Source organism: Panthera onca, chromosome C2 (genome assembly GCF_046562875.1).
Source record: "Panthera onca isolate mPanOnc1 chromosome C2, mPanOnc1 haplotype 2, whole genome shotgun sequence".
NCBI classification, from domain to species: Eukaryota; Metazoa; Chordata; class Mammalia; order Carnivora; family Felidae; genus Panthera; species Panthera onca.
In genome coordinates, this window is record NC_138347.1 from 11,496,216 (window position 1) to 11,511,876 (window position 15,661).

At 39.3% G+C, this 15,661-nt stretch overlaps 1 protein-coding gene across 7 annotated transcripts in view; it reads right to left on the reverse strand.

The window, feature by feature from the left end:
* ITSN1 (intersectin 1) overlaps window positions 1–15,661 on the reverse strand; it is a 220,210-nt gene that overhangs the window by 118,251 nt on the left and 86,298 nt on the right. For all 7 annotated transcript variants that reach the window (XM_078452815.2, XM_078452814.2, XM_078452812.2 and 4 more), the window contains exons 6-9: window positions 12,335–12,514; window positions 10,435–10,531; window positions 7,793–7,893; window positions 1,385–1,448 (exon numbers count right to left, since the gene is read on the reverse strand). In XM_078452815.2, the coding sequence (XP_078308941.1) occupies window positions 1,385–1,448; window positions 7,793–7,893; window positions 10,435–10,531; window positions 12,335–12,514 (442 nt within the window). The remainder of the gene's footprint in view (window positions 1–1,384; window positions 1,449–7,792; window positions 7,894–10,434; window positions 10,532–12,334; window positions 12,515–15,661) is intronic.

The window sequence follows — 15,661 nt, forward strand, 5'->3', positions numbered from 1 at the left end:
GCACTAGAGCGTGACCACTTATGAAGCAACCATATCAATGGGCCCTACGGCAAAATCATGAACCTCACATGTAAGCAATTAAAGCAATTCAAGCTATTAAAAATCATTACAGGGGCGCCTGGGTGGCGCAGTCGGTTAAGCCTCCGACTTCAGCCAGGTCACGATCTCGCGGTCCGTGAGTTCGAGCCCCGCGTCAGGCTCTGGGCCGATGGCTCGGAGCCTGGAGCCTGTTTCCAATTCTGTGTCTCCCTCTCTCTCTGCCCCTCCCCCGTTCATGCTCTGTCTCTCTCTGTCCCAAAAATAAATAAAAAACGTTGAAAAAAAAAAAAAAATTAAAAAAAAAATATATAAAAAAAATAAAAAATAAAAAATAAAAATCATTACAAAATAGCCAGAGACATTTATGTGCCCTCCCTCCTCCGCCCAGTGGAAGTACACAGTAATATCTCTCATGTAGTCTTGCAAAAAAAAAAAAAAAATCAAACTTGAATTTGATGAGTGGTTCTCATGAGTGGGATGATTTTGTATCCCAGGGACATTTGTCAGTATATGGAGACATCTTTGTCACACCTGGGGATGGGGGTCATGTTACTGGCATCTAGTAGGTAGAGACCAGAGAGGCTACTGAACAACCTATAATACACAGAAGAGCCCCCGACAACAAAAAAGTATGGGGCCCAAATGGCCAACAGTGTTAAGTGGAGAAACCTTGCTCTAGATCCAATGACCAATCTACTCACAGGAGTAAATTAACACAAGGATGCAACCATCAAAAGTTAGACTGGAGAAACTATAGGACAAAATATCCGGGTTTTTCTTTTGGGGGGTGAGGGTGGAGAACAAGGGGAAGTTTTTGGAACACTTAAACATGTCAATGAGTTGATGCAAAATATAGATTTATTTACATCTGGTTTGAACCAATCAACTACAAAAAAATCACAAGTCAGCCTAAGGAATTTGAACACTACCTGATTAACTTAATAAGAATTACTACTGAAAATTTTTTATTCGACTACTGATAATTATAGTCCTCTTAAAAAAAATCCCTTTTGGAGATACAAGCTGAAATATCTGCAGATGAAAATGATATAATCACTGAGATCTGACTTAAAATAACCAGGAAGGAGGAGGGGAGAACCAGGGCAGACACAAGTTGAGACTTACTTAAACTGTGTTAGGAGTTCTTGAGCATTCATTAATCTCTCTGCTTTTGTATTTTTCAAAATCATAAAGGGGGAAAAGAGAGGTAATCATCACAGCTGATTGGAAAATTAAGCACAATCCCTATGTCCCCATCTATAAATAATCGTATCAATCTGAAGACCCATTAAGCCATACCAACGTAAGCCACGTTATACAAACCAAGGAACTTTTCATTCCTTACCAAATTGAAGCCAGCTGAGCCTGTGGTAAACTTGATTGCATAAGAATAGTTCTTGCTTGGGGACCTAAACAGAATCCGGGGGGGAAAAAAAAATACAAAGATGAATCAGCAAATCTTCACTGTCCAGGAAGACCAGTGTTGTGCACTTAAGCACTCTGCAATCTCTTGCAATCACAGTGCTTTGAACAATATTTGCTAATACCCAAGGGGCTTTTTCAAAAGGAAATTAAGCGCCAATGAAAAGGGGAAAACACACAAAGCACAGCACAGCATCTGGAACATACTCAATAAATTCTTGTTAAATCAATGCTTAATGAGAAAAGAGTATGTAAAAGATTAGTTTCAAAATATAACCTGCCCTTTTGTCCAGACTGCCATCTCTATTTGAATCAGGCTTTTATTTACAAAACTGAAGGCCTCTAAATTCAGTATCTTCTGCCACCGCCTGCTGTCTCCACCGTGACTACTATCAGACACATTTAGAGAAGATTCAGAGAATCTTAGAGAAGGAAGGGACCTTAGAGAGAACAACTCTTGTAACCATTTTATTACACAGTCTTAAAAAAAAAAAAAAAAGTGACTTGCTCAAGTCTAATATCACAACCATTTCTGATGTTAGCAATAAAAGAATTCCCGGAATTCCAACTCTGCTCTCAAAATCAGGTCTCATTTCTTAAAATACTTGTAAATATCTGCACCTCTGGCATGAAACTGGCCTTAGATATCAGATGAAGTCTACAGTGGGAAATTCTGAGTGTTAAAATAAACCAGTGTTAGGGAGAGAGAGACAAATATGTCTTCTATCACTGACTCACAAGGTGTGGTCCCAGGACAACCAACGACGGACCAAGGAATTCTAAACCGTTATATTGGCAAGATTGCTGTGTATACATTTTTGCTTTTAGCTATTTCATTTTTCAAATTGGCACCTCATCAAACCCACAAAAATGGATGTGTTTTTACACAGCAAGCAATAGTGGTTAGGGACCTCTGAGAATCACCCCAGTGTGTCAGCACACAAAGTGCCCGAGAACTTGCCATGTGACTTGGGGCCGGCAGGCAGTTTCCTTACTAATTGGACCGAGTTTGCTTTCTTTCTTTCTTTTTTTTAATGTTTATTTATTTATTTTTGAGAATGGGGGAGGGGCAGAGAGAGAGGGAGACAGAGGATCACTGTGCTGACAGGAGAGAGCCCAGTGAGCTCGAGCTCACAAACTGTGAGGTCATGATCTGAACCCAAGTCAGATGCATAACCAACTGAGCCACCCAGGCGCCCCATGGACCAAATTTTCTCATTTCAGAGGTCCTTTTCAGATTTACAAGACTGTGCTTCATCAAATAAGAAACTATAACACAGAACTTAGCATAATGCTAACACGTAGAAAGCGCTTACTTAATGATAGTTAATATTACAGACAATATTCTTTTATTTACATGTAAAATATAGGCAGAAAAGCACACATGAACATATACATATGTATTTTTACATGTGCACAGGTTTACAGCTTAATTTTCCAAATTCAAAACAGCCAGGTAAACCATACCCAATTATGAAACAGCACCCCAGAAGCCCTCTCCAGCTGCCTTCTAATCATCCCTTCTACCAAGTGAGGCCTAACTTCTAACAGTACAGTGTGACCTTGTTAAATCTGGCTTATTTTACTCAACGTTGCAGAACATTAACCCTAACTGCTGTGCGGTGTATCATTTTGTGAATATGTAATAATCTATGTATCATTCTGTTGATGGGCATTCAGGTAGTTTTCAGTTTGGGGCTTTTTTTCACTTGTTTTTTAGAATAGTGAGCATTCTAAGTTTTGGCAAAACAGATGTACACATTCCTGCTGGATGAGTGTGTGTGTGTGTGTGTGTGTGCGCGCGCACACGCTTGTGTGTGTGTGCACATGTACTGAGAGTATCTAAGAATACAATCTAAGAAGCAATCTTTACTGAATTAATGTGAAAGCTCTAAAAAGTTCTGTGGGATATGAGGAAAGTACACTGATCATTTTGTTTAGTCTTTAATATTGTACTTAGCATGCTGGAACACGAAATTAGCAAAACTTTAGTGAATGCTTTAATTTATGCTTGTAACAATCCTCTCCACTTCAGAACTATATAAAAGTTAGTATTTCACCTACTCCCAATACTGAGGGTTGATGGAGGTGGGGCGGGAAGAGAGGAAAATGGGTGATGGGCATTGAGGAGGGCACTTGGGATGAGCATGGGTGTTATATGTAAGCGATGAATCATAGGAATCTACTCCCAAAACCAAGAGCACACTGTATACACTGTCTGCTAGCCAACTTGACAATAAATTATATTTTAAAAATGGAATAATTAACAAAAAAAAAGAACTGGTCCTGGACCTGGATGGATATCAGGAGATTTGGATGCCAGTCCTGACTCTTCCTACTCCCTAATGACATATGACATTAACAAAAGTACTTTCACTCTCTAAGAGGAAGTTCCTTCCTCTCTGAAGTGAGGGAAATGATCTAGAACAGGGATTGGTAAACCACAGCCCACAGGCCAAATCTGGTCCACCATCTGTTTTTGTAAATAAAATTTTATTGAAACACTGCCATGCCCATTCACTTAAGCATGACAATATGGCTACTTTTGTACTACAATGGCAAAGTTGAGTAGTTGTGACAGACTAAAATGCAAGCCTAACATGTTTATGATTTTGCTCTTTACAGAAAAAGTTTGTTAAATACCATACTAGAAGGCCACAATTGTCTTTTGTGATTCTCATACTTGACTCTATATGTCCTAAGACAAGGTCATGAAGCATCAAAATAGACCACCAACACCTAAGATGGCCTCTTATCATAACAGAACAGCATAAAATTGAACTCTGAGTACAGAGAACTATCCTGTGGAAGCCTACATCCATAAAAAGATGCCAGTTTTGTAGTACTGGCTTATACGGAAACATTATGGGGATAAACAGAAATCCCAAGTTCCTAAACCCTACATGGGCATCCATGTTTGCATAGGGAAGCATGCATGGAAAGGACAGAGAAATGAAACGAAGTTTAAATGACTGAGCCACCCAGGTGCCCCAGATAATTAAATGAAGTTAATTTATCACAAACAATGACTAAGACTTTAGCTTTTGTGATTAATATATGAATAACCAAGTAGCACGTTCATTGGTTCAGAATGCAAGATACGAAAATTCCTCTTTGAGGAGAAGGCTAGCATTGATGAAGTTGTCAGAATTCTACAGCTACATATAGAAACTTAATTATAGAATGGGCCCTCTCTATTTTATAAGATTGTCTCTTTTAAGAGCGTGTAATAGCATACACATCCAGTTGTGAAGGAACAAGGGGGTGTCCACCTAAGCAGGTGTATCAGCTAAATCAGCCCAGGGGGGTAAATTGTGCCACTGCTAGATTAGCTTCACTTCCCATGGTGGACAAGCTCCTATCATGAGCTCAGACAGCCTCACTTTCTTCTGCTTAGGACCAATCAATGGCATTCTTATGCCCACAACATACTCTTACAGATGTAGCCAGAAATTGGTAGCATCCATGGGGCACCTGGGTGGCTCAGTTGGTTGAGCGTCCGACTTCAGCTCAGGTCATGATCTCGCGGTTTGTGAGTTTGAGCCCTGCATCAGTCTCTGCGCTGACAGCTCAGAGCCTGGAGCCTGCTTCAGATTCTGTCTCTCTCTCTCTGCCCTTCCCCTGCTCACACTCTGTCAATCTCTCTCTCAAAAATAAATAAACATTTAAAAAAAAAAAAAAAAAGAACAGAAATTGGTAGCATCCAAAAGAAGTATGTGAAAATAAAACACAGCAGCAATCAGCAATCCCTCTAACCACCAACAACAGTATATTAACAATGGGAATTAACAACAGTATATTAACATAGGCTACAGCACAGATCTGCTAAGCTGCAGGTTACACACAATTCCTGGGAGTGCTAACTATAATTCCACTCCACTCCAAAACACAAGTGAATGCAAGCGGGTGGAAGTCACAGTCTAAGGATGACCTATATCCTACTCTAATTAATATTAAAACATACATTTTCCACAAATCCTATACTTTAACTGGTGTTCATAACACCAGGATGTCACAACTGCAAGGCTGAGAGCTACTGCATTAGATTTAAAAATTCTAATTACATGTAAGTTGTAAAATTGCTTTTTGACTCCTTCAAAACAAGAATCCACACACACAAAACAAAACTACAAGAGAAGAAAAACATGAGATTAAGAATATTAAATTATATATTTCATTTGGGCCTCTATGATCTGGGACCTCTTCTCAAGTTTCTTGATAGTCTTCTTATCCTTAAACTGAACGAGTAACTGCTTTGGGGTTCAGGACTCAAATCATTATTTTCATAGCTGTGATCATGACCATTATCTTTGTATTTCATCCATCACAACAAACCGGGTCTGCTTCCATCCAGTTTTATTTAGTCTAAAACACAGCCTATATTGATTCCTCATAAAGGGAAAACAAATTTCTTTCACTTATTATTTTTAAGTTTACTGTAATAAATCTATTTTACACGACTATACAAAGATCTAGCTTGAAGATAAAATTCCCATTTTAAATTCTTTCCAGGACAGGGGCACCTGGGTGGCTCAGTCGGTTAAACGTCCGACTTCAGCTCAGATCATGATCTCGGGGTCCGTGGGTTCGGGCCCCGCATCAGGCTCTGTGCTGACAGCTGGAGCCTGGAGCCTGTTTCGGATTCTGTGTCTCCCTCTCTCTGACCCTCCCCCATTCATGCTCTGTCTCTCTCTGTCTCAAAAATAAATAAACATTAAAATAAATAAATAAATAAATAAATAAAAATGAATTCTTTCCAGGACAAGACAATAGTAAGTATGGAGATGAACATTAACACAAATCTGCTCTTTCTCGTATATTTCAAATTTTACTGTTTGTCTCAGATATTAAAAGTTCTAAATATTCGAGTGACTGGGTCGTCATCTTTGGAATGAAGACACCGCACTTCAGTCATAAAATACACATCCTCCCAAGAAAGAATTTCCACATCAATGTCACATCTGAATACTACCTAACTCATTCACAGCATACACCAACAATGCCCTGAAAAATTGTTTTCAGATTTACGGACAATGCAGTTCTGGGTCTGTTTGGAGCACTGGTGTGAAATAAACCACGTTGCATTATACTTAAAACTATCACTATTGAATATTCCTTCAGTGCTTGGATGGGCTGGACTGGTTTCTCATGCCATGTATAAAAATGACAGGTACTGTTTTAGCAGAGAGTGAGCGTGGCATTTAGAATATTTGTGTATAACTACACTTTGCACCCCCCCCAGATATAAATATATCCTTATTTGAGAAAACTGTGAGACACTTTATGAGGGATAAGGCTCAAGATTAGATCAGACCCTTCCAAATCTCACTGAACCCTGAAATTTTTTAACAGATGAATTTTTCTTTTCGAAGTAAAAATTGCAATTGTAATATAGTAAGATAGAATCAGAACTTTAAATTTTGTGTTATATACCAGTGCGTCTCTACTTCAGGCAAATTAACTCTCTCGCCTTCCTTCTGTATTTGTTAGAGGACAGTCACATTTTTTTCTTTCTCAAAGTTTGTATCAGATGTCTCTATTTTCCTTTATTAAAATTACAATTTTCTTTATAATTCTCTAATCAATTTTAAGTGTTTAACTCTCATTAGAAACGTTTCTGGAGGGACCCCTGGGTGGCTCAGCTGATTAAGCTTCTGACTTCGACTCAGGTCCTGATCTCATGGTCTATGGGTTCGAGCCCTGTGTCAGGTTCTGTGCCGACAGCTTGGCACCTGGAGGCTGTAGAAAGGTTTCTGGAGAGTATCCTAAAATCCTTTCTATCCTTCTGATGTAAATAACAGAATCTTTTTTTTATTTTTAAACCCTCGGAGTTCATATAACTTAACTCTGGCCCCTTGTACAAGGAATGAGATCTAAATAGGAAAAGTGACCTCCAGCTAGTTAGTGGCAGAGCCAGGTGCCAAACTCACCAGCCACTTACTTCCACCCTGCATACTGCCTTGAATGCTGACTCTTTGAGTAGACAGTTTCAAGTTCATCTACTAAGTTGAACTTCAGAACCTGAACCAGTTTTGGTTTACAGCAGTGTTTCTGTGCGAGAGTGCTTTGATTTGCGTACTGGTGGGATCCACTGTGCAGAAAGATCCTTGGTCTATGTTCCATTTACCAAGAAGCAACGGGGTCAAAGCCTTAGGCACTGTGGCATTATCAGTAGATGAGAACTTAACATAAGAAGGACAATAAAAACCTTGTTTAGAAAAAAGCAAATAGAGAAAGGCATTTGGAAAATATCTTTGGCCCAACATCTGGAAGCAATTTGGATTTGGAATAAAAATCATATTTCACAAAATTAATTCTCATTTGCAAATACCTGTTAAGTGTCCACTCATAGTTTTGTCATGACTATTGAATAACTGTCTGTATTTCAGTCTGGATGACTGAGGGACAGCCCATTCTGCCGCGGGAGGGGCACTGTGGGGAAGAGGAAGGAGGGGTAAAAGGATGAACAGTGAAGAACATATTTACATTCTTTTAACACCAGTAAACTACGAACTTCCCGAGAAAACCAGCTTTAACATTTTATTAGCTTTCTAATCATTACTTCTGAATTTTCTGTAATGGTATTTCCATATTTTAAGGTTATGAACATTTCTCTCAAAACAGACATGCTCATTATTTTTCCAGAATCAAGGGTAAACACAATAGAATAAGTGGCTGTTCCAAGTTATACACACAATTTAATAACTGGAAGCCTCTACAAAATATGGAAAGACCTCTTTGGATCTAAAATGATACAAAAATGTCCAGGCTTTTCCTAACTTCTAGAACAGTTCTCTTTCAGCTCAAAAAGCAATGCTGATAGCAAACAGGTAGCTGCCTTTAAAGGTATTAATTCTTTAACATGGGTAACTTTCTATTCAGCGAAAGACAGGATATAGTTCTTAATGAAGGGAAATCATTTCATTCTGGGAAGTTTAAATTCCCACAAATGGAGAGTTGCCCAGAGAGAACAGAACATTTCCAGGGTCACGGCAAATCAGTGGGGCGGTAATGGAAGGGGCTTTGCTTTCTTTAAGCGCAATCAAGTGCTGACCTTTTCTTGCCAATGTGCAGCAAGCCTGACCCAAGAAAACCCCTGCCAGGAGTCAACTGGGTCTACACCTCCTTAGTGACGAGGTCCTCAGAGTTGTTCCCGAGTTAAGTATCACATTGGTACCTATGGCTAGTTAGAGTCTGGTGTCTAAATAGGGCAATTTAAACACAATGGCTAAGCTCTCGATGGCATTTCACTTCCAGAACAGATTGTAACTAATACCCCATTTGCAATTTCCTTTCATTTCAACAAAGATATCTATTCCTCATATGTAAAAGCAAAGTTTTAATCATAAATTGAACCTCTCAGTCATCATTTACATGTGTTACCTATGCACTTATACTTAACAACATATACTTCATAATGCATTGTAAACGGTTCCCAAGCACTTTAAGAGTACCTAATTACATTCACGTTTTCAACTATTATAAATTTCTTAATAAAAAACACTTACCAAGGTCGATTCTGCTGTGAGTACTTCTGCAACAGCCCTCTCATTTTAAACTAACTAATTTATGCTGATTCCAACTCTTGCCTATTTGTCAAAAGCTAATTATCTTTCTCCTGCACCCCAGGAATATAGGGTGTTGCACACAGAAGCTGCCCCAGATTACACTTATCAAGTCATAGTTTTCTGCCGAGACTTCCCTGAAAACTTAAAGGGACTAAAAACTCATTAGCAGGTAACCAAAAATTAGATGCCACATTCTACAAATTTGCTGGAAATTGAAATTACTAAAAAGATGACTACCAATCTGACCCCCCCACAACCAGTTGCCTTAATAACATTACGGTTCGCTAATACTGATTACTTATTCATTCTTATGGCACAAATCAATTTTTTAATGTTTTCTTTTTAAGTTTGTTTATTTATATTGAGAGAGAGAGAGGGAGGGGCAGAGAGAGAGAAAAGCCCAAGTAGGCTCCGCACTATCAGGGCAGAGCCTGGGTGGGGGGTGGAGGGCCTTGAACCCACAAGTCGTGAGATCACGCCCTGAGGCGAAATCAAGAGTCATGGGATGCTTAACCAACTGAACCAACCACCCAGGTGCCCCAGTCACATATCAATTTTAAGGCAGATTTCAAAATCCCTTGTGGAGAGTCACAGAAAACTCAAAACTTCAGCATGTATAGGAGAAAGACTAAGAAATAGGGAACTCAGTGTTGGATCATCTGAGTTTAAATCTCAGTTCTACCTTGTGGTAAAATGTAAACTGTAAGTGAGGATGATCGCTTCTTTGGGTTTATTTCCTAATTCACAATTCTGAGCCGGTATCTACTGCAGGTGGTTGGGGGCACGGAATGGGATTAACAAGGTGTTTGGCAAGTAGATGTTGAGCAATGTTCCTGAGTCTTAGGAATAAAACCTTAACGAGTGGAAGACAAGTATCTGTGTACCACCATCAACTGAAGTTTTCAGAACAAACTTTCAGGTAAGAACTCATGCCTTAAAATCAGAAAGAACTCAGTTAAACTCCTGGCTCTATCATTTAGGAGCTATGTTATCTTGGGCAAATTCCATGAGATTATCTGAGATAGAATAAAAGATAAGGCCAACTGTGGCTCTAATCTTCATATAAAATTTTCTATAAATATGTAAAGGGTTAATAGAAAAGAGTTAATTTCCCCCTCCTACCTGGAGTTCTATTTTATTATTTTTAAACGTTAGTAAAACTAGTAGCTATTTGTTTTTGTTATTAAAAAAAGAACACCCAAAGTTTTTTAAGGAAATGTCATGTTCTTTATTTGTCATCTCTACAACATGTAAGTGATAAAACCTAGTAACATTATCCAGAACTAATTATTGGCATCCTACAAAATAAAAGATAATAAAGAACATAGTTAATTCACTTTCAGTTTTAGATGTTAATCAGATAATGGCTTTAATCCAATGCCCATTTAGAAATAAGCACACTTACCTAGCCACATCAAATGACTGTGCCTTCTGTAATTTAGTGTTTAATTGTGACCCTGGACCAGATCTACTGAAGGAAGAGCTCTTTGGCAATGTGGCTGCTGTAAAAATAAATAAATGGTGAATAATTTTAATCCTACAAAGAAAAGAAACATTTTCCTATTAGTGAAAATTAAAATATATACTCACCAAATCTGAGGCAGAAATTATTCCTCCCTTACTACCCTGGACTCAAAAAGAGTGATTTCCTCCACTCCCTGCCCCTTGCCAAAATTTTTTCTAGATTTACTCATTCCTACTGAAAATCACCTTACTAAGTAGTAATGTTTACAATCCATAACTCTTTGTTAAAAGTTTCATATCACATCTTTTTTTTGTAAATTTATTTATTTATTTATTTATTTATTTATTTAGAGAGAGGAGAGAGCACACAAGCAGGGGAGGGGCAGAGAGAGAATCCCAAGCAGGCTCCTCAATGTTAGCGCAGAGCCCGATGCAGGGCTTGAACCCACAAACTGTGAAATCATGAGCCAAAACCAAGAGTTGGCCGCTTAACCGACTTAGCCACCCAGATGCCCCTGTATCACATCTTACGGGATCTGTTCCCATAGTTAAAGAAGCAACAGCTTAAATACATAGGATGGCATTTTCTTAACTGTGCTAAAGGAGCAGAAGTATTAGGTCCAGATGAAAGAAACAAAAGGTCCCAGCCTTGCAGTCCCGGCCAGATAGCATGGGATGCTAGGGAGGGTCAGCCTTTGTGTCTGATTCCCATTAGGGCTGGTTAGCTGGGTGCCAGGAAAATAACGCTGAGTCTCAGCCACATTCCCCACCTCCTGGCCTATTGTCTTGCAACATTTGCTATTAAGCCCAAAAGAAAACAAGACAGAGCACATGCATTCACAGATGCTACTTGAAAAGTAACTGCGACAACTTTTACAGCTGCCATCATGTCTATAGCCATGGCCACATACGAAAGGTAAACTACATGGGACAAGAAAATCTTAAAAAAAGAAAAAAAAAAAGTGCTGCCTTTAGATTCTTTAGCTATAACTTACAGACAGATCTTGACAGATGGAATAAATCCAGGGAACTGGGCAGAGAAATAACCATTCAAACATAATCATTACCCATGGCTAAAATCCAGGCCATCATCGCTACTGAATTACACAGACATATCCCAAGTACTTTTTTAAAAAAATACTTTACCCCCGGATAAGAATTCATTAGATGTGTAGACCACATCTACAGTTTACGCTTTTTTTTCACTAAAGGGAAAAAGACTTCAAATAAAGTCTCAAAATGAAATTAACTACACCAGGAACTTTTTAATCCTTTCTATCAATGAAGCAAGCAGGTAATACTCCGTCTTTAATGTATTTAGCCATTTAATCAACTTCCTTCCCCCTTCCTCCTGATTCACTCCACCTCCTCAAAAAAAAAAAAAAAAAAAAAAAAAAAAAAAAATAGCTGTGTTCTTTTTTTCTCCCCATTCTCCTAAGGGAATGGCTTACTTATTAGCAATTCATAGCAGCTGAAGAAAAGTAGTAACTGACACATGGGAAGAGAAAATGTTCAACTACTACTGATCGAACTTGAGTCTCTCCTGTCAAGCCCTTGAAAGGAAATTATGCTCTTGGTTTTAGCTGTTGAGTTCACCTTTGTCCATAATGGTACCAGAGCTCCATAGTTTCATTCTCCGTTACCTCTCTCTAGCCTAACACATCCTATTCAGTGTGTTGGGAAAAAGTGAGATATTAAATTTTAAAAAAAGGACGATATCTTCCTCTGGAATAAAATGCCATTCAAATGTAATCAGAGAGTGATGACAGAAGATTTAACAAGAGCGAAGAGTAAAACACAAGTTGTAAAAAGTCAGTCTGTGGATTCAGCAGGTCACATACCAGGATGAGCAAATGCGGGTAGAGGTTGTATAACAGGGGGAGCCCCGTTAGCCAGGGGAGGCACTGCTGCTGTAGGAACAGAAGATACTAGAGGTGGAGACATTCCGACAACTGGAATGGATCCCATTGGCACCGGAGCAACAGCTGTGAGTGGCGGCATGCTGGCGATGCCTCCTATTCCTAGGAAGAAAAAAATCCCAGCAAAAGTCACATGGCACCACCTTTCCACGTTCAATGACAATTAATCCAGGAGTGTTTGAGGCAGAAACTCGCTTTCCAGCTCTAATATATTTTCATTTAAAATAGAAATTCAGAAAAATAATATAAATTCACATTAATCGTTTTGGAGAGTACCAAAAATTATGTCAAGAATCAATCACATCCTAAGGGCACAAGATCCAACTTGAAAAGGCATCTACTGGCCAAAGTTGAGGGTCAATAAGAATAATAACTGCAATGGAATGAAAGCTACAGAGGGAATTAAATTTATGAATTCATAATTATATTGAAAAAAATCCTAATTGGTCACCATAGGTAATCAATTTATTTTGAAAACTAGTATAAATAAAGGAGGAAAAGAAATCAAACATTTATCCTGCCTTTCCTTTACATATTCAACCTCAGAGTAACCAAACATTTTCATGGGGGAGTTTCTCTTGGTTAGAGGATTCTAACCAAAGAATGAAGAAAAATGATCAATGTTTCCTTTCTTTTTTGTTTCTCTGTCTGAACTTGTGATATTGTGTCATAAAAAGATACATATATCTGGTCTCTGTGCCTGGTTCCTGGCAGAGCTCCTAAAACCCTTGTGATTTCCTGACTGATAGGAACATCTTTTGTTACACAGTATTAGGTCTTGGTCCCTGGTTCCTGACACAAGAGCTTCTAAGACCCTTGGAATCTCTGGAGTGATAAAAATCTTTTTGTATTTAAATAAGATGACTGGTGGCTGGGGGCCCCCAGAATACCTACCGGATGGGAGCTGATCACAGGAAAGACCAAGGCATGGTTAGAGGGTTGCAACTTTCAATCCCATCCCACCCCTCCCCACCTCCACACAGACCTCAGGGGAGGGTACAGGGGCTGGAGATTGAGCTAGTCAATGGCCAAGGATGTCATCAATCACACCACAGCAATGAAGCCTCCATAGAAACTCCTACATTACAGGGTTTGGAGAGCTTCCAGGCTGGTAAACACATCCACATGCTGGGAGGGTGGCACACCCCAACTCCGTCAGGACAGAAGCACTTACACACAGGACCCTTCTGGGCCTCGCCCTTATACACCCCTTCATCTGCCTGTTCATCTGTATGTATCCTTTGTCATATACTTTATAACAAACTAGTAAACCTAAGTAAATGTTTCTCTGAGTTTTGTGAGCTGTTCTAGCAAATTCAGAAAGGGGAAGAAGGGTGTGTGGGAGCCTCTGACTTTGTAGTCAAGTCAGACAGAAGTATGGGTACCCTAGCGACTCAGGGCTTGTGACTCAAGTCTGAAGTGAGGGCAGCCTTGTGGGACTGGGCCCTTCACCCCTTAGAATCTGACTCTAATTCCAGTAGTTACCACCAGAATTAATCATAAAAAAATAAGTTAGTGTCTGGAGAGTTGGAAAATTTGGTGGCATGGTTTTTCTGGATGCAAAATTCTTGGCTTTGTCTTTCTTCGATAATCCTAAATATATTACTCCGTTGCTATATACCCAAATAATTTTTTTGTTTTTGCAGAATTTATCTTCGTGTTGGTTTCTCCAGGTTGACATTCTCAAGCATATGGTATCTTCTTTCCAATAAAGTGTCAAATCTTTTATTTCCAGCAAGTTGTCTTAAACTAGCCTTTACCATTTGTTCTCTTTCCTTGCTTTGGTTTCCTTCTTCAGGTACTCCCAACTACCATACATTCACTTTCCTTTGCCTTCAATATCGGTCACTTTTTCTCAAATCCTTTTTATCTCTTGTGCATTTCTTCTTAATGTTTGAAATCTTCCTCTTTTTACCTTGTTTCTCTTCTGATAGCATCTCTTGTGCTGCTTCTGGTTTGTCTTCAGTTCTGAAATGACTTTTTCTTTTATTTCTCATTCTTTTCTGAGTTCTGTTGCCTTATTTCCGAGGCCTTAAAATTCTGATTGTGTTGGTCTTTCACGACTTGTGGCATTTTCTTAGTATTTTTCAGCTTGTTTTGAAATTGTAGGTTCCTGGGATGCCCTCATTGTCCACAGAGCTGTTATTCAGCACTTTATTCTCCTTTTCCTAATAATAACTTTGTGTGGGATTTGACCTTGCCTGATACTGCCTGTGGCTCATTTTTATGTGAGCCTTGCTTCCTGGGATTTCCAGCCTCTGTCCTCCACCTCCACGTTGGCCTGGACCTTCTCCTTCTTTCGTGTCTGTGTTGCTGCCCTGCTCAATTTGGATTCGACTTCCAGTCATTTCTCCTCAGGGTAGGGACTTGTCCCATGAGGAAGCCTTGTTCCGCCAGCTTTTAAATAACCACTACAAAGACTAACATCCTTTTACCAGTCGACTACCTTTTCTGAATGAACATTTTCTAAATATTTCTAAAGAAATCCATCTACTGGAGGCTATGTTTTAGATATCATTTCTCTGGACTCTGCTAAATTTTAATTCCTGAAATTTTTCCATCTCTCCTCAACCACTGGGTTTTCCCTCACTTCTCTAAAAATGCAGGAGCACTCCTCATCCTAAACACACCAGCCTTCAGCTAACATGCTCCTCCAGCTTTCTCTCTCCTTTCCAGTAGCACTCTCCCCTTTTCCAAGCCTTCAATCAGGCTTGAGTCTCTACCACTCCAATGAAACTGCTTTTCAAGGTCATATACAAATCCATCTTGTAAAATCCAATCATTTTTCTGTCCTATTACTCAATCTCTCAGAAGCAAATCCAACAAGGGAGCTCTGCCTCCTTGAAAAACGTTTTCTTGGCTAATGGGACAACAACCTTCTCCTATTTCACTCCTGGCTTCTTCCCTTTTACTACACCCTTAAATGTCACAGCACAGCAAGGCCTGCTCCCAGGTCTCCTGCCTACTCTAGTTGCACATTCTAGGGTATTTTATCCAGTGCCAGGGATTTCAATGCCATCCATACTCAAATTCTCCCAGAGCTGATAGATCCTTCTTCTGAGTTCCACACCCATGGATTCATCTGCCTCCTTGCAAATGCACTAGGCCCCTCACACTTAACATTACCAAGATTTGATTTATTTTTCTTCCACATTGATTATTAACACCCAGATCTAAATCCCCACTACCTCTTGCCCATGGCAAAAACCCCCTTACTGACTTCCCTGATTCTACTCTTGTCCCCTTGCA